The sequence below is a fragment of the Fusarium pseudograminearum genome, chromosome 3 (assembly GCF_000303195.2).
Source record: "Fusarium pseudograminearum CS3096 chromosome 3, whole genome shotgun sequence".
Lineage (NCBI taxonomy): Eukaryota > Fungi > Ascomycota > Sordariomycetes > Hypocreales > Nectriaceae > Fusarium > Fusarium pseudograminearum.
The window spans coordinates 1,951,024-1,968,187 of NC_031953.1; the positions used below are offsets into that span (position 1 = coordinate 1,951,024).

Consider the following 17,164-nt stretch of genomic DNA (forward strand, 5'->3'; position numbering starts at 1 on the left):
TATATGTAGGTGTATTCAAAAGGTTGAAATGGTCGTTGTTAAAAGATTAGTGTGTCGGTCAAATAATAAGAACACCGGTTACATTGAACTTGTTAGTTATTGTTCACCGAAGGGCGGTCAGAACTCAAATAGCAGATCAAGGCTGCGAAGAGAACTTTGACTTGGCTGTGTAGGTAGGTAGGCATTGTTAGAACCTACTAATACCGAACAAGCTTTTAACAATTGACGCAGCTCCATAACGCACCGGCCACCGACCGGCACTGCCCAGCCCTTACAAAGCATGGGGGAATAGGGTGATCATGATGCCTTTTTTCCATGTGCCAACCAGATGGCATCTGGTTTATGGGTTATAGTGCATACCGCACAGAAAGGTCTGAGAAGAGGTGGAGTAGTACTTGTCTCCCAGGCCCATTCTGACCGGTCCAAAACGTGTGATTTTAAGGGTAGCAGTAGGGCGATCCATGCATCCAACGTTTTGACATATAGCGAGGGGTGAAGATTGGACAAGAAACTCAAATCATATTGGCCTGTGAGTCGTGGAGAAGCAGTCGACAGTCTCGTGATATCGGTTGTGGTGGTAGCTTCGATTTTGTTGGTAACCCACCTTTCAGGCTGTTTAAACCCAGCAACGTGATTGATTGACGAGTCTTATCGTAGCATTGTTCCATTAAAATGTGTTGAACAAAGACGACTCGGTGAGAATTAGTTGACTTACACGAAGATGGAAATGGAAGCAAGGGAACCTGGCCTGCCGTACTAAAGTTAATCCGACATGGCCAATCATTCAAGCTACATCTAAACCATGGAAAGAAAGCTTGATGCCATCCGCTGAAACTTACGAAACTCTCTGCCTGCTCATTGCTAGGTGCTTGAAACTTTGATCCTTTAGATGTTTGTTTTATGACGAACAAACCGGCACCGTAAACCCTAGAATCCCCTGTCATGCTGTAAGAAATAAAGTAGCAAACTACTGGCCCTAATCTGGACGAATCTGAGCAAACATTTCTGTTCTCCCCGCTGTTGGTAGTTAGTTCGTCAGTCAGCTTTTAGCTGACCTGGAAACAAGCCCAAGTTGACCCCGGCCTTCAAGGTGGGCTCCAAAAACGCGACTGCGCGCGCGTTGACTCCAAATTAATTGAACAACCCTCAACGTTATCAAAGTCGTCAATTTATTACCAACAGCACTACCTTGAACCACATCATTCCTCTCGCCTACCGAGCCAAATCGCACCGAATTCGAATTGATTGCGGTCAAAACAAAAGCTGAAAAATTATCGATTGTACATATCCTCGCCTTCCAACTCCGACGTGATTGCTCCCTGGGCATGCCGCTCGGCTTTCCATAATGCACATCATCAAGCCTTCATGGCTGAGCCATTGCGGCGAGCAAAAGGATTTTGAAGTTTACAGCTGTCATGTTTCACCAGACGGCAAACGACTTGCGACAGCAGGCGGCGACGGACACGTGCGGGTTTGGTCAACTGAATCCATCTACAATGCCAACACGCCAGACTACAACAAGCCGCGACAGCTCTGTCACATGAGCCACCATCTCGGCACGATTCATTCAGTTCGCTTTTCTCCCAACGGCCGCTACCTTGCCTCTGGAGCCGACGACAAGATCATCTGCGTATACCACCTCGACAAGAACCCCCCAGCTGCCACGTTTGGCACCAACGAACCTCCGCCTATCGAGAATTGGAAGACGTACAAGCGCTTAATTGGCCACGACAATGATGTTCAGGATCTTGCTTGGTCATACGACTCCTCGATACTTGTCTCAGTTGGGCTCGATTCAAAGGTTGTTGTGTGGTCAGGGCACACATTTGAAAAGCTCAAGACGCTGCCAGCGCATCAAAGTCACGTCAAGGGAATCACTTTTGACCCTGCAAACAAATTCTTTGCGACGGCAAGCGACGACCGAACAATCAAAATCTTCAGATTCACCTCTCCTGCGCCTAATGCGACTCAGCACGACATGGTTAACAACTTTGTTCTCGAGACCACTATCAGTTCTCCATTCAAGAGCTCTCCGTTGACAACCTACTTCCGAAGGTGCTCTTGGTCTCCCGACGGAAATCACATCGCTGCCGCCAACGCCGTTAACGGACCCGTCAGTTCTGTCGCTATCATCGAGCGAACGAGATGGGATAGTGAGATCAACCTGATCGGCCACGAGGCTCCAACAGAAGTCTGCATGTTTTCACCTCGACTTTTCCACACGAGCAAGCCAGACCCAAGCGTCGACGATAAGTCGCCATCGCTTGTGACAGTGATTGCTTCCGCTGGTCAAGACAAGACGCTGAGTATTTGGAACACGAATACGTCTAGACCTGTGGTTATTCTCCAAGACCTGGCAGGCAAATCAGTATCTGACCTGGCGTGGACTCCTGATGGCCAGACGCTGTTTGCTTCAAGTCTGGACGGTAGCATTGTGGTGGCTAAATTTAGTGAAGGAGAACTCGGCTGGGTGGCGCAGCCCGAGGAAAACGACAAAGCACTGCAAAAGTACGGGGCATCAAGAAAGGGGATGGGTATCGCGGAAGATGTGGATGGTCTCATGTTGGAGAACCAGAGCAAAGCAGGAGAGTCGCGAGCTGTAGAATCAAGGATGGGTGCTTTGATGGGCGATCTCCCCGATTCTACCAAGGAGTCGACACCTGTCACGAATGGCACCAAGACTACTGCACCCACATCAAAACCCGCTACAAATGGCCAATCTGAGGCAGAAAAGGACAAGGAGCCGGAGAAAGAGCAAGAAAAGCAGCCAGAAGAGGCGGCCGACAAAACAGCGCAGCGCGTCAAAGAGCTCAAGTCTCGAGTCACGGTTGGCAAGGACGGCAAAAAGCGAGTGGCACCTTTATTGGTGTCTTCATCGGGGACAGGCACGTCATCTCTGCCGCAAACTCAACTAGTTGGAACAACAAGCAACAATAAGGCAGCGCAGAATGATGCGCCACAAACAACTCTTGACTTGGCCAAGCCTTTTGACGGACTGCCTAAGGGAGGCATCGCCGCCATGCTACTTGGTAACAAAAGGCGTCTTAATCTAGGCGAAGCTGAAGAGGAGGAGGAGCCGGTTTCCAAGCGCGCAGCTACAGGACCTACCACTATCGTTACTAACGGACACGACGGTGTTGAGCCAGCGGCACTCGTGTCTGTACAGCACGGTGTTATTCCGACACCCGAGTTTCTCAGGCCGGCGGTTATGAATCCTTCTATTGCATTTGCACAGGTAAGGCTGGCTGTGCCAAAGATCAGATCACACGTGCTTCGACCTCTAGACAGAGGAATACTTCAGGGCGAGAGCTCGCTGGAGGATGCATCCAAAACTCCCGAAAACATAATCCTCGAGGCCAAGAACGACCCGAACCCCAGAGATCCTTCGCACGTTCTGGTGAGTAAGAGAGGCGCACTTATCTGGGAAGAGTGGCTCCCTCGAGCCATCATACTAGTGACGGCGACCAAACAATTTTGGGCTGTTGCTTGCGAAGACGGTTCCATTCATACTTGGACGCCTGCTGGCAGAAGGCTATTGGCTCCCATCATATTGGAGTCACAGCCTGTCATCCTGGAAGCTCGCGGTCATTGGCTGCTATGTATCACGGCCGTTGGCCTCGCTCACGTCTGGGACTTGAAGACTCAGTCCTCCCCCAGCCCTCCAGTGTCACTGGGGCCGATCTTGGACATTGCCACAACCTCGTTAAATCAGCACAGTGCGACGCCTGGACCAGGTGTTACTTCTGCTCACCTCAACTCCACCGGTCATATTATTGTGACCCTGACAAACGGTGACGGCTATTACTACGCCCGGGAGATGTTCACGTGGCAACGTCTGAGCGAAGCTTGGTGGGCCGTGGGTTCACAATACTGGAACTCGAACGATTCGTCCATCTCCGCCCTGCAATCAACAGCTGTTGGTCCAGCTTCGAAAGAGGGCAAGGGCAAGGAATCTACCAAGGCCACCGTTTCGTCCGGCATCATACCGTTCCTCGAACGACACACAACCAACGAGTTTCTTCTTAAGGGTAGAGCTTATGGGTTGCAACGTATCATTAAGATGGTTGTGCAGCGTAAGGAAGCCGAGAACCTGGAGAGCAGCGTCAGCATAGCCCATCTGGAAACGCGAATCGCTGGTGCTTTGCAACTGGGAGCACGGGAAGAATTCCGTCTCTATCTATTCACCTATGCCAAGCGATTGGGCGCTGAGGGAGCAAGGGTAAAGGTTGAAGAGCTCCTCAACAGTCTTCTCGGAGGTATCCTTGAGGAGAACGAAGAAGAAGAGGAAGACGACGACGGCCACGGCTGGTTCAGCAAAGAGGGCGATCTATGTGGATGGGATCGTAAGGAGCTGCTTAAGGATGTAGTGATGATTCTTGGTAAGTGCCGGGCACAGCATACCCGCGCTAATACATATGAGCTAACCATACGCCAGGTAAATACCGAGAGCTGCAGCGACTTACTCTACAATACGCAAAGGTACTCGACATAAGCCTAGAGGACGGCCCTGTAGATGTCGAGCAGATGGACGTGGAGGCTTGAGTTGATTTTAGGGTTGTATCATTATAGTACGACCTCCCTCTCGAAAAAGGAGGGAGAAGGCGGGAATTGTTTCTTGTTTAACAAACAAACTTGGCGTTGAGGGCTTATCTATTGGGGACAGTTAAGCGGTGCGAACTTGGGGGACGGGCGATAGATCACCGTTGGTGCTGGTTGATACGAAACAACGCCTGGTTAATGAGGGCATGCAATCACAACCATGCCGTGCTATGCTGAAGAGTGTATTGATTGGTGAAGTTGATGGCAAATACCATTGCTGCATGAGTGAAGTGATTTCTCGACACATCGTTATCTTTTTTTGTTATTTCTTTCCAGTTTGCTGTTGGTCACACAAAAGAGCCAAGTCTTTTTTTTTCTCGTGGGGAATGGTCACATGGGATAGATGCTGTTTGCAGACGAGCGAGCATGATGGCGATGATGGCATCGTCAGTACGCAAATGAGTGCATCACCACCCCCACGCTATTGTTGTTTTTCAAAGGTGGCTCGGATCATTTCTTCCGAGCAAGTAGGTCGAGAGCATTGAAGGAGCTCCCGCCCGCCTCGCCTGCCTTTTCATAATCTCTTTTCATAATCTGAGGCTCAAGTTAGGCGAGTGGATCTGAACTGGCATTGCACTGCTCGCAGCTGCCACCTGCACATTGAATCACCTGCCAACTCGCATCTTCCTGCCTACTTATTATCGCCTGAGGACACAATACCTAAGGTAATGATAGACTTGCTAACAATATTCTGCCCCTCTTTTGCTCTTTTGTCTTTCGCCCATCCTACCGACTCATTCATTGTTCCTATTCATCATCCTTTGATTCATTCCATCCATCTACTTTAACATTTGAACCGACAACAATAACAAGCCCCTTTTCGCACGTCTGAGACGTAGTTCTTCTTCCCGGTACCTAAGGTGCCTTTACATTCCTTTCTTACTTCCTTGTCGCCATAGTTCCGTTTCTTCACCTTGTTTTCCGTCTGGTCAGCCATCGTCCTGGTCTGTTCATCCTTGTAACCCTTGACACTTCACATCACTCATCCCATACCTGATCAAAACATCTGAGAAACCTACCCTATTTCATCATGGCAAAGGCCCCTTGTTCCACTCTCTGGTGGGCAGGGACACTTGCTCTCTTTTACTTCACTCTCATCGCGTTTGGATCTGCGTTGTCTTTGTCTGCTGATTCTCCGATCAAGGCAGCTTTGGTGGCTTTGGTTAAGGATAACGACATCAACGCTACGCTTTTCAGCATCAAGCAGTTCGATGACAAGTTTAACAACGACTATCTCCATGATTGGGTCTTCTTCAGTATCCAGGATCTCCCAGAGGCTTTCAAGGATTCGGTTTCCAACGCTACCAACGCAACTTGCATCTTCGAGGTCATTCCCGAAGAGAACTGGAACGACCCAAGATGGGTTGATTCGTTCCAGCATTCCATGTCTCAGGATGCCAGCCTGGATAAAAGCTCTGCAACCCTCAAGACTATCGCCAATATCCACCAGATGAACCGATGGATCTCGGCTCCCTTTGCCAAAGAGCAACGCCTCCAGGACTATGAATGGTTTCTCAAAGTTGATCCAGGCGTAAGTACACAGTCGGTTAAGTATTTTATGAGACATGGCAGACAACCAGGCGCTGATTTCATACAGGCTCAGCTAGCCCAAAACATCCCTTTCGATGTCTTTCGCTTTATGCGGGACAATGGCATCGCCTACGGGTCTAGCCGAGCTTTTTTTGGTCAGGCCAATCTGTCTCGGCTCTCTCCCCGAATCAAGTCCTTCTTTGAGAAACATCCGGAGCTGCTCCACAGGGAAGCCGATGTCGCATGGCTTATTGAGAACGTCACAGGCCTCCTCATGAAATCTGGCCCACTGGATGACGGTTTTGAAGACTTGGTTGACGAGGGCAATGACAAGCTGAGGTCGCGGGTCATCTAGGAGAGCCGCCCCAGCGATCGAGGTCACTCGGAGACTATTGACTTGCAGAACCAGGCGTCTCAGGTTCCCGGAGCCCAAGATGAAGGCGAGAGATCATCTTGGCTTAGCGAGTGCTTTGCATCTTGGCTAGCTGACATTCATGGAAACAGTCTCTCCCCATCATTCGAGATTGGATCACTCGCTTTCTTCCGCAGCCTTAACCAGGTTGCATTCTTTGATCATCTCGACAATGCGGGCGACTTTCAGTTTCAGCGAGTGGGCGATGCACCACTGCACAGTCTAAGCGCCAGCATGCTCCTGCCTCGGGAGAGCGTTTGGAACTTCCGCACCAAGGAAACCAAGCTCAGCTCTCAACACGACGGCGAGCACACTCAAGCTGAGCGCCAGTACAGTGAGATGTGCATGAATAACTTTGACACCTCTAACTTGAACGGCAGTGCGAAGTCGAAGGGGGATGCCTACGAGGCGATGACGGCGCTACTCAAGGGTTGGGACTTGATGGCCCAGGACGTGGGTGCGCAGAGCAAGAGCCCTAAGTTGATTTCGGGTAACACTTGGATGGGCAAAATGAACGGGGGTGCTGGATGCTCATTTTTTTGGTTCTGGCGAAAGACACTATCTGCAGATCTAGGATTTGGATGGGAGGTCGATTTGAGTTGCTTGCATGACGGGATGAAGGATCAGGTAAAGATCAAGGTCTAACATGTGTACCATACCATACCATCCATACCATACCTTTACTGTTGACTGGGTTCACCGCCCCGCAGGTCGAGGCAGCACAGTACAAGCATACAGCACATGATATTTGCTATTGTATTTCCAATACAAGAGGAGCTGTTGACAAGAAGCGAGCGAGGCCGAGCGGTGAGCCAAGTGATGTATTACGAGTGTGTTCTTGTGTAGAGCTGAGACATAGTATTGTGTTGATTATGGCTGGGCCCGAGAAGAAAGGCGCCTGCATCGGGCAACGGCAGATGTTACACATAGAATGGGGTGGTTTCACGGCGCCTGCGGCGCGCGTTTGACGTGAGAAGAGCCATGGATGTCGACGTGGCTGGTGGTGCTGCAGCGTGAATATGTCTGAGATGCACGCTGTACGTCACTACCCAAGACATGGAGCAAAAGCGTTGAACAGATGACGTCGAAACATCTAGGTGCATCGATTGCGTCTATGTCGGTTGTAAACTACGGGCTGCAAGTTGTCCAACCCCTCTTATTGTTTCATGCGTCATTACACAAGAAACAAAACGAAACAGAGCAGCTTGGGTTTGGATGCGTTTATAATGAAAAGAGTGGCAATGAGAATACATAGTGGAGTGGACGACGTCTGTGGGGTTTGGATGACGATCGGCGCCGGTGGATCGGAGCCGGGGATAGAACGACGAATTTAGTTGGAGATCCGAGATGTGAAGGAACTTGTTGGGTTGAGGAAATATTGGTATTGGTACGGATAAGTACATTAATATGGGTTCGGAAGATGATGTGAATTCTTGCTATGAACAGTATGACCTTCTTGAAAGAGTCGCATTCGCATTCACAGCCTCAACTCCAACTCTCTGAACATTGAGGTGACTGTCATAGGTAACTCGTTAACCTTTAATCATCAACAGGGATAAGCCTTGAAACATCCACCGCCTTGTGGATAAGGCTGCCGATATCTATCCATGGATATATATCTGCGAGTTTATCACGACGAGATGAGATAGACGACGGAGCATCATCACCCACTGTGGTCATTTTTGACTGTCTGTATGGATTCCGAAAAAAGCCAAGACAACAAAGATCGACCGCCGGTATCCGTATTGGAAAGCTTTTTCCTTGTTCCTGAAAAAGGGTCGGGTTACATGGGCAGGGGTAATAAGGGGCCGGGGCCAGCTTGGACTGGACAGGGGGGATTTAAGTGAGTTTAAACTGTTGCTGGTTGGTCATTGCGTATAAGGTCAAGGCTGAATATTTAATGATAGATACCTACATAGATCAGTTCTTGAAGACGAGATGTAATTGCAGCCATCGTATTGCGTATCTTACTTTGTCTCTTATCCAAGATGAAACTTCGCTATTGGACGTGGCGTTTATTAAGTCCTATTCTGCTAAGAAACAAACACATCCAACAAGGAGTCACTGGTCCGGCACCAACATTTAGTGGTGGTAATGCCCCTGATTTCATCTGTAGCCCCCGCCCGCCCCGCTACCGTACAGAGCTTAGCTTAGCTACTTAGCACTGCTAGTAGAGTGGAAACCAATGCCATGCCACATGTCTTCCTGCCATACCTGGCTGGGCATGATCAGACAAGGCTCTTGGTCTCCTATTTTAAGACAAAAAGACAAAGTGAAGTTCAGAAAGCGCAGCAGCATAAGGCAAGGGGGATTACTCCAGGTTCCTTAATCAGGCTAGAACAACAGTCAATCAGTCAGTCATTGGCTTGCTTTGCTCTGCCTTGCCTTGCTTAGCTGTGGTGTTTCCTTCCTTCTTTTTACTACCCCAAAGGGTTATTATATCCTGCCTCCCCAGAACGGAGACTTCCTTTTTTGACATTGGTGCTCCCCGCCTCTTTTTCTACTCTCTCCTCCCCTCCAGATTTATTTCTTTCATTCTCCATCATTACCTCTCCTCAGCATATTATCCAACGAATCTTGGCTTCGATACCCGAAAAGCGAGCACGGACACACGACGTTGAACTGGCAGTTGACGATACTCTCCAAGACATTTGGCTCCCGAGCCTTGGCGGCATCACGCGCTTGCAATCGCAGAGGGGCCCTTGAGACTTCCAACGACAACAATTGCAACTGCAAAAGCAAATACAGACTTCAATTCGGCATTACGATACCCGGTGTTGCATGAATCCTCTACTTTCTCGTTACGTCCAAGCTAGCATAAAATATCTGCGGGTCGTCAATTCGGTTAATTAGCACACGAGCCATCGCAGAGCATTTGCATATCGCCTACTGTCGCATTGCATTGTACTCCTACACAGCGTCGCAGGGGACCCATCTCGTGGTTTCAGAGCGCATTATACTTCAATTCGCCGCCTCTACTTCACAAATACCCTCCTTTTCTTCTTCGGCCCCTGTGATCAACTTCACTCTCGAATTTACAATGGCGATCCTGGAGGCTTTCCCCAAGGGTTCGCCTGTTAGTCAGGCTGTTTTCTTGGGTCTAAGCAAGAAACAATGGGCTTTGACAACAGTACGACTTTCTCATTTGGTATCCTACCATGATAGTGATGGGATACCAATTTTTCATACCAAAGTGCTGACATTTAATCCTAGTTGACCTTTCAAAACTCGGCCCTCATCTTGGTGAGCTCTGCCGCAACAGGATCTCTCGAGCCCTACTAACATTGTTCCCAGATCATGCACTATTCCCGCGTTATGCCACCCTCTGGCGACCATCGTTACTTCACTTCGACCGCAGTCTTCCTCAATGAAATCATCAAGCTTGCTGTCTCTCTATCATTGGCTATATACGATACCTCCAAGACCCTAGCTCCTACAACACCTGCGACAGTTCTTTTCGAGCAAATTTATAATTCGGTTTTCGCCGGTGATGGGTGGAAGCTTGCATTGACTGCTGCATTTTATACCCTGCAAAATATGCTGCAGTATGTTGCCATTGGAAATTTGGATGCGGTGCACTTTCAAGTGCTGTATCAGCTAAAGGTATGTCTCGCTGCACATTGACGCTGAGCCTTGGCGAAATCAATGATAAATAAGAGTGCTGACCTGATGCCAAGATTCTCATCACTGCTATCTTTAGTGTCGTCCTGCTGCGTCGGCACTTGGGACCTAAACGATGGCTCGCTCTCATCATTCTCACTCTCGGCGTATGCGTCGTCTCACTCCCTCAGGCAGACTCATCAGCGAGCTCTCCCAGCGTTCCTCTACGCCATATGACGGACCATTTCTTCCCTCGTTCACTTCACGAGCTGGGCCATGTGCCCATCGACAACGGCCAGACCGGCCAGTTCGCCAAACGTTCTGCTACCTACGAAGGAATTGACCATGATCTACCGCCACTGGACCCTCTCATGAATTATTCGGTTGGTTTGGTCTCGGTTTTGGTGGCTGCTACAGTGTCGGGCTTAACAGGCGTTTATTTCGAGAAGCTCCTCAAAGAGAGCCCCACCCAAGCCAGTGTCTGGATCCGTAATGTCCAACTAAGTTTCTACTCCATTTTCGCTGCAGGTCTAGGAGGTGTCATCTGGCAGGATGGCGAAGGCATCAGCGAACATGGCTTTTTCGAGGGTTATAACTGGGTCGTGTGGAGCGCTGTCGTGTTGCAAGCAGCCGGCGGCATGTTGGCAAGCGTGGTAATTCGTGATACTGACAATATTGTCAAAAACTTCGCGACAAGTATCAGTATCGTCATCAGCTTCATAATCAGCATGATGCTGTTTGAGTTTGAAGTGTCAGCAACAGTAAGTTTTCCTTGGCCAATTAGAACTAAAGGGTACTAACATCGTCTGCAGTTTGTCTTTGGTACATTCCTCGTACTCCTGTCAACCTGGATCTACAATGGATCGGATCGCACTATCCGACGTCCTCCGCCAATTCAGATTCATAGTTTTGAAAAGCCAGCCATTGAACCAACTCAAACCCCACGCAACCTGGCGGTAAGCCGTCTGAGCCTTAACCCCATGGAAAGCCCAATGGGCTTGACCACAAGCCGGCCAAGCACACCACTGCTGCCCAGGACCCCGAGCAAATCTAACTTCAAGAGAGACGATTAATCATTCGGTATACTGGACTTGCAGTCATATTATAGACTCGAGTACGGAAACCAATCGCATTCAAAATTTCAGTTATGAGGTCGAACGAAGATACGAATCACGCATTTGTGCAGCAGTGTTATATATCACCGGAATCTCCTTGGTACATTTTCCAGATAGATAAAAATACCCCGACCGTTGGGATGGAGAAATCCAACGGTAGGCTCAGTCAGGTATGTTAGAGGGTGGAAAAAGAAGGGATGCCTTTGCCTCAAAAATTACGGCATAAATATACCCTGGTTAGAGAACTTGAATTTTAGATAAAGACTAGACATAACAGATGCGATGCTTCTGACAAAGCTTGGCTCCTGCTTTGGAGGAGAATAGAGAAGAGACGGTTGGACAAAAATAAAAGCTATTGCTGGGTTTGTGTTTCTTACTTGACAAGGCGCCAGTCGTCCCGCTTCAGCGGTCCAAAGGAGACCGTGTTTATTGTTTCCTGGATATTACTCCTATATACATCCTCCATTACGTTTTGATGGCCTCAGCTTGTAGATATCCGACGCCTCGCATGCGGGAACTATCGCAAACTTTTTGCACTGATCTGATCTAATCTAGAGTAGAGACAATATCTCCTTACATAATGACTTCATTGACAACATCCTACAGATTCTGTTAGCAAGCGATCATTTGCGCGGGTTGATACTTGGGGGAACGTACCCTCTTCAGCTCCTTGTACGGCAAGCAGACACAGTTTTGAACACGGACTTCATCGCCAACGCCACAGTCCTTGCCTAGGATGGTGATGCTCTGGACCTTGACACCGTTCTTGATGATGCTGGTTGAGTGGCTGCCAACAGGGGTAGGAGTACCCTCAACACGAGCCCAAGCACCGACGCGGCTACCCCAGCCAATGATGGAGTAGAGGACACAAGCGTCATGCTTGATCTCAGAGTCCTCGAGGACGATACTCTCCTTGACACGGGCACCAGCGCCAACAACGACACGGGGTCCAATGCTCACGTTAGGGCCGAGCTTGGCAGTGGGGTGGACTTGGGCGGTGGGGTGAATGAAAACAGGAGGGACGATGTTGGCGCTGGGGGTAGCGAGCTCCGAGCTAGATTCGGACTGGGCAGCCTTCTGAAGGTAGAGAGCGTTGGCAGGAACAGCGGAGCCAGCAGTCTTGATCTGGCGCCAAAAGTCCTTGGTCTCGTAGACGTAGAACTGCTTGCTGTCGGCCATGTCGGACAGGATGTCCTGCTCCAGGCGAATAACCTTCTTCTCCTCATCCTCGTCGTCGTCGTTGTGGGCGATGTAGCTGTTCTCGAGGTTATCGGAAGAGGGGTACGAGACGAGACGAGAGGGGCGGTCGAGGCGGCGCTTAATGGCGGATCGAATGGAGGGGAAGATGGCCTCGGTAGAGAAGAGGTAGACACCACAGTTGATGAGGTTGCTGATGCGCGACTCGGGCTTCTCTACGTAGTGAAGAACACGGCGTGTATGAGAGTCGGAGACGATGCAACCAAAGTTTGTGGCAGCCTCGTCGCTCACACGGGTTCCGAGAATAACGGCCTCGGCATCCTTGTCGTTGAAGAGCTTGAGCATCTCATCGAGAGGGAAAGAGCAGCAGACATCGGCGTTGAGGACAAAGAGGCGCTCGGGGCGGCCCTTGAGGATGGCATCACGGAAGTGGTACAGGCCGCCAGCGGTTCCGAGAGCCTCGTACTCGCGCAAGTACTTGATGGTGATGCCGGGGAACTCCTTGGCAGAATCCTTGATGAAGTCGCGGAAGACGGACTCGTCGTAGTAGCCGATGATGTAGACCTCCTGGATCTGCTTGTTGGGAACGCGGGCGACGGAGGAAAGGCAGTGCCAGATGATGGGGTGGCCAGCGACTTCGAACAGAGGCTTAGGCAGGTCGAGAGACAGAGGGCGGAAACGGGTTCCTCGAGAAGGACCGCCGACCTGTGAATTGGAACAATCAGTAACCTATCAACAGCCATGTTAGAGGGAACGGTGAAGCCATACCAGGATAACGGCCTTGGTGGCACCGGTCTGGTCCCTGGAGCGATGGGCCATGGGAACGTGAAGAGACATGGTTGTTGTGCGGTTGTGGAATGAAAGAGTCTGTAGGAGGAGAGGAGAGGTAGAAGGAAGCTCGTGTCAGGAATTGCGTTGAGCTTTGGATCTTGCTAGGGGGATGTTTGAAGTGGAGGGGACACTTGGAGAATTCAAGGCGGTCACCAAATAGGGAAACTATGAATTGCTTTAGGTTTGATGGTGGGTTATGGTGGGGGTGGATTCCTCTGATTTCTGCACGTGGGAAATAGGGGGTTCCATTGGTGAGGGGCTTACCCTGTACTCTTGTCTGATGGATGATTTGCATACAGATATTCGGATTTGATGAGTACTTTGGTGGACATTTGGTGGCGGTTCATAAGGCTGGCTACGTAGCTGTCTATAGTACTTGGTCTATTAGTCGTGGAGCTTGATTAGAACTTCGAGACCTTACAACCACTGGTGCTACGGATGAACTCATGGTTATGTGTAGGTGTCACCAAGGTTCAGTCCCATCCAACCCAATCGTTCCAATCAAGTGGCGTAAAGGGTTTATTTGAAACATTTTTTGATCGGAGCTGTCTCAAACAGCGAGAAAAACCTGTCCATAGAAACTCTGGGTTACACGTCGGGTCACGGCCTTGAAGTCAAAACTGTCGAGAACGCCTTGGAGTAGAGGGATGCGGACAACTTGAACACATCTAACGAAGACAACGTATAAAAACTTAGTGACGCTAGAAAAGATTGTCCACAATTAGAGGGGAATGGTAAAGAACAAAAACTAGCGCATCCGGTAAGAACAACAGAGTCTTTCACAATTGTACATGGCCAAGATATTTGTGTTTTTGGTGGACAAGTAGAACTACCCACATTTCGTATCTGAACATACAGAGATGTTAGACTGTGATGCTACTAAAATGCCGCAAATAAGTAAATGATCGATATATCATGTATTGAAGTAACCACAAACATGTGAAATGTGTTTTTAATTATGCTATTTTCGCATCGTGAACTTCATCCTGAGATCTTCCATGAGTGGGGTCGAGATTAGTCTAGGAACATCAATCGTTAGCTGCCGAACAATAGACCCCTGCTAGAGAGTGGATTCATCGACAAGAGATGGACCCATTCTCAATTTCTCTATACATAGAATTGAACCGACTTCGAATATTGCAATGGCAGATATCATGATCAGACCAAAGCCATTCGCCACTGCATTGCATCGCTGTGATGGATAAAGCGGTGAATGAATCAACAAAAAGATGCATGTAGTTAGTCAACCAATGCAACGCTCATCAGCCGATTCTGTGTCTGCATCTCCGCACTTTGCCTCGAAGTCAAGACATGTTGATCCAACCAAAAAGAAAAGACGCCCAAGCCCGGGCCAGATCAGGGGCACGGCACAGCCGCTGCAACCCTGGATTTCCGTCTGGGGAAAATCCGGGGGAGGAGAAAGTACTGCCCAAGTCCCTTTGCGGTACTGTGGCTGCTTACAACCTTTCCCCAAATACCACAATGTGACCTGAGAGAGAATCTGCATCTTCGCCGTGGAGGTCTCACATCAATCAATGACGGGGCAAGTACCCCCGCAGAGTGCATTCTCAGGCCATCCCCTCTTTCTCTTTCCTCAAGAGCTTCGGGTAGAGTGGAGTTGTTCTTCTTGATATTTAGCTCCGTTCATCCTTCTTTTTTGCTCCTTATCATCAGAGCTCCGGGTTCAAGCAAACAAAGAAAGCTACTATTCCAACCAGACCAAAGTACTTCTGACTGTCACAATGTCTCCCCTCGTTTCGCGTGTCGTCCGCTCCACCGTCGCCTTTCGACCTCTCCCCGCGGCTCAGCGAAGCCTCCGCACCTCGAGCATCCTCCGCGATACCGAACCTTACCAATCGAAGCCACCACAGCAGAGTCGTGACCAGTGAGCATGAGCACGAAACCCAAAAGGGAGGTTAATATACTGATGTTTTGTTCTTTCTAGCAACAAGCTTCTCGGCGCTGGCGCTGTCCTCATCGGTGCCACTTTCTTCTGGTTCTACAGAGGAGGCAAACCCGCGGCCTTTGATGCCTCTGGCGAGTCTACAGGCATGAAGTCGGCTACAAAGTAGATCAAAATGGTGCCAATAGTTGAGCATTGAGTTGTGGTTATACTCGATCGAAGGAACAAAATGTTGATCGGCAACGAGTGGGCAGACATACATGCATCTTTGATTTTTATGTCCGACTTAGCCTCTGAAATTGCAACATGAATTGATGGAAATTGTTGGAAAAGTTCCATTCTATATCGATCACTGTTGTTTTCCATTCGTGATGATTGTCGTATTGCTGCTTAGCCTGCTCGTACTACTGAACTATCATTTGAATTTTGCCACAGTTCTGTGATACTACATTTGAGTGCCTACTGTTCTATCAGTCTTGGTAGTAATTGAACTGAACAGTTTGATAGTCTTTAAGGATACCCTCTTTATTGGAATGTACCTAACTACGTTACGAACTATCACAAGATATCTTCATGCTTAATGCACTTACATTATAAAACACACCTACTAATATAAACCCAGTATGGACTAGCCTATCCATCAGAAATGACCGTCCTCTTAACTGTTTAAAGAAAGTTCCAAGTTCCAACCTATTGCAAGCTACCTGGACTGCCAGTAGCGTAACGTTCAATGGAGCAGATGGCTGCGGATTATCTGAAGCATCAGGTACTCCGGTACGTAAACCTGCATGATGTTCTGTGCTATCTCTAGCCATTCCGATCGAAATCGACTAGCAATCGTAGAATTGCAAAATTCCCAGTACTCCGGATACCACCCCGAGATCTTCCAGTCTATAAGTTTGATCTCAAACCTTTTGGATTCATCCAACTCAATCTTTTTGACAAGAATATTCTTGGCTTGCAGATCCCCATGAGTGAATCTGACTTGGTGATCATGTAATGTCTCGGTCATCAGTTTCCGCAGGAATGTGACGTGTTCCTGGGACTCATTCACTGATAGACGTTTGAGTATACCTTCGTTGAGGTCATCCTCGGTATCAAAAGGACCGGACGTGGCTGCGTTCTGTTCTGGAGTCCAAAAGATTCCATCTTGGAATGGCTTTCGGTTGAGAGAGCCCAGATAAGAGGGTGGCTTAAGGCTGCGCAAGTCTTGCAGAATGACACGAAGATGGTCGGCAATTTCGAGCTTCTCGGAGGCTTCAAGGGACGGCCACTGCTCTGCCAGGGTCTTGGAATCGATGTACTCCATGACGATGAAGTTGATTCCAGTCTCTGGTTCAGCCATTGTTTTGTAGAATTTTGGTACGGGAACTTTGCTGTTTTCTGACATGAATCGGAGGTTCTCAGCTTCTTGAAGAGTAACGGTACGACCGAACTTGACTGCAAAGTGTTCGCCAACTTTCACAACAGTAGCCGACGCACCAGGGGCGCTAAGCACCTCAGAGGATGCTCGTACTTCCGCGATTGTGGGAGTCTGAAGTGTCATTTTCTTACAGCTGGTTAGACGATGAAGGTTGAGAGATAATTGTTTGAAAGGGAAGAGCGGGGAGACCTACAACGTCGCATCGAACACAACACCTCCAATCAACATCCCTTCAAAGGCCGAGTCACGAGTTTGTGTAACCAGGTAAGACGTCTTATTAAAACAAGCGTCAAAAGTCAGCAAAAAGAACAAAAGAATGAGTTACTTGCCCCGTACTGGAATCGAACCAGTGATCTTATCATTACTAGTGATACGCTTTACCACTGAGCCAACGGGGCTTACTTAGCATCTTGAAGGCAAGCTTGGAGGCTTGCTTCGATGTCTGAGGGCTTTGGAAATAAATTATATAAGGATATGTTTCAGAAGCAACCATACGAAAGTCAATCAATAGGTACGGTAATCGCCATATAGCAGGCGGTAGTGAGAAGAGCAAT

The 17,164-nt window shown here is 48.9% G+C and overlaps 6 protein-coding genes across 6 annotated transcripts, besides 2 other annotated features; 4 read left to right on the plus strand and 2 right to left on the minus strand.

The window, feature by feature from the left end:
- Positions 1-1,345: 1,345 nt before the first annotated feature.
- On the plus strand, positions 1,346-4,542 carry FPSE_09257 (uncharacterized protein; the record flags this gene model as incomplete). Its single annotated transcript, XM_009262374.1, has 2 exons — positions 1,346-4,379; positions 4,436-4,542. The coding sequence occupies 2 exons, from the start codon at positions 1,346-1,348 to the stop codon at positions 4,540-4,542; spliced, it is 3,141 nt and encodes a 1,046-aa protein (XP_009260649.1).
- A 1,087-nt stretch (positions 4,543-5,629) lies between these two features.
- On the plus strand, positions 5,630-7,186 carry FPSE_09258 (uncharacterized protein; the record flags this gene model as incomplete). The annotated part of the gene is made up of 3 exons (XM_009262375.1): positions 5,630-6,130; positions 6,197-6,475; positions 6,539-7,186. 3 exons carry the CDS (start codon positions 5,630-5,632, stop codon positions 7,184-7,186), a joined length of 1,428 nt encoding a protein of 475 aa, XP_009260650.1.
- A 6-nt stretch (positions 7,187-7,192) lies between these two features.
- Positions 7,193-7,220: a microsatellite.
- Positions 7,221-8,902: 1,682 nt separating this feature from the next.
- Positions 8,903-8,963: a repeat region.
- Positions 8,964-9,581: 618 nt separating this feature from the next.
- On the plus strand, positions 9,582-11,506 carry FPSE_09259 (uncharacterized protein; the record flags this gene model as incomplete). Its single annotated transcript, XM_009262376.1, has 7 exons — positions 9,582-9,671; positions 9,755-9,784; positions 9,836-10,144; positions 10,219-10,902; positions 10,954-11,097; positions 11,370-11,426; positions 11,498-11,506. The coding sequence occupies 7 exons, from the start codon at positions 9,582-9,584 to the stop codon at positions 11,504-11,506; spliced, it is 1,323 nt and encodes a 440-aa protein (XP_009260651.1).
- Positions 11,507-11,721: 215 nt separating this feature from the next.
- Positions 11,722-13,290, minus strand: FPSE_09260 (uncharacterized protein; the record flags this gene model as incomplete). The annotated part of the gene is made up of 4 exons (XM_009262377.1): positions 11,722-11,773; positions 11,834-11,856; positions 11,914-13,158; positions 13,222-13,290. The coding sequence occupies 4 exons, from the start codon at positions 13,288-13,290 to the stop codon at positions 11,722-11,724; spliced, it is 1,389 nt and encodes a 462-aa protein (XP_009260652.1).
- A 1,736-nt stretch (positions 13,291-15,026) lies between these two features.
- Positions 15,027-15,356, plus strand: FPSE_09261 (uncharacterized protein; the record flags this gene model as incomplete). Its single annotated transcript, XM_009262378.1, has 2 exons — positions 15,027-15,169; positions 15,230-15,356. The coding sequence occupies 2 exons, from the start codon at positions 15,027-15,029 to the stop codon at positions 15,354-15,356; spliced, it is 270 nt and encodes an 89-aa protein (XP_009260653.1).
- A 558-nt stretch (positions 15,357-15,914) lies between these two features.
- On the minus strand, positions 15,915-16,733 carry FPSE_09262 (uncharacterized protein; the record flags this gene model as incomplete). The annotated part of the gene is made up of 1 exon (XM_009262379.1): positions 15,915-16,733. The coding sequence occupies one exon, from the start codon at positions 16,731-16,733 to the stop codon at positions 15,915-15,917; it is 819 nt and encodes a 272-aa protein (XP_009260654.1).
- Positions 16,734-17,164: the final 431 nt, after the last annotated feature.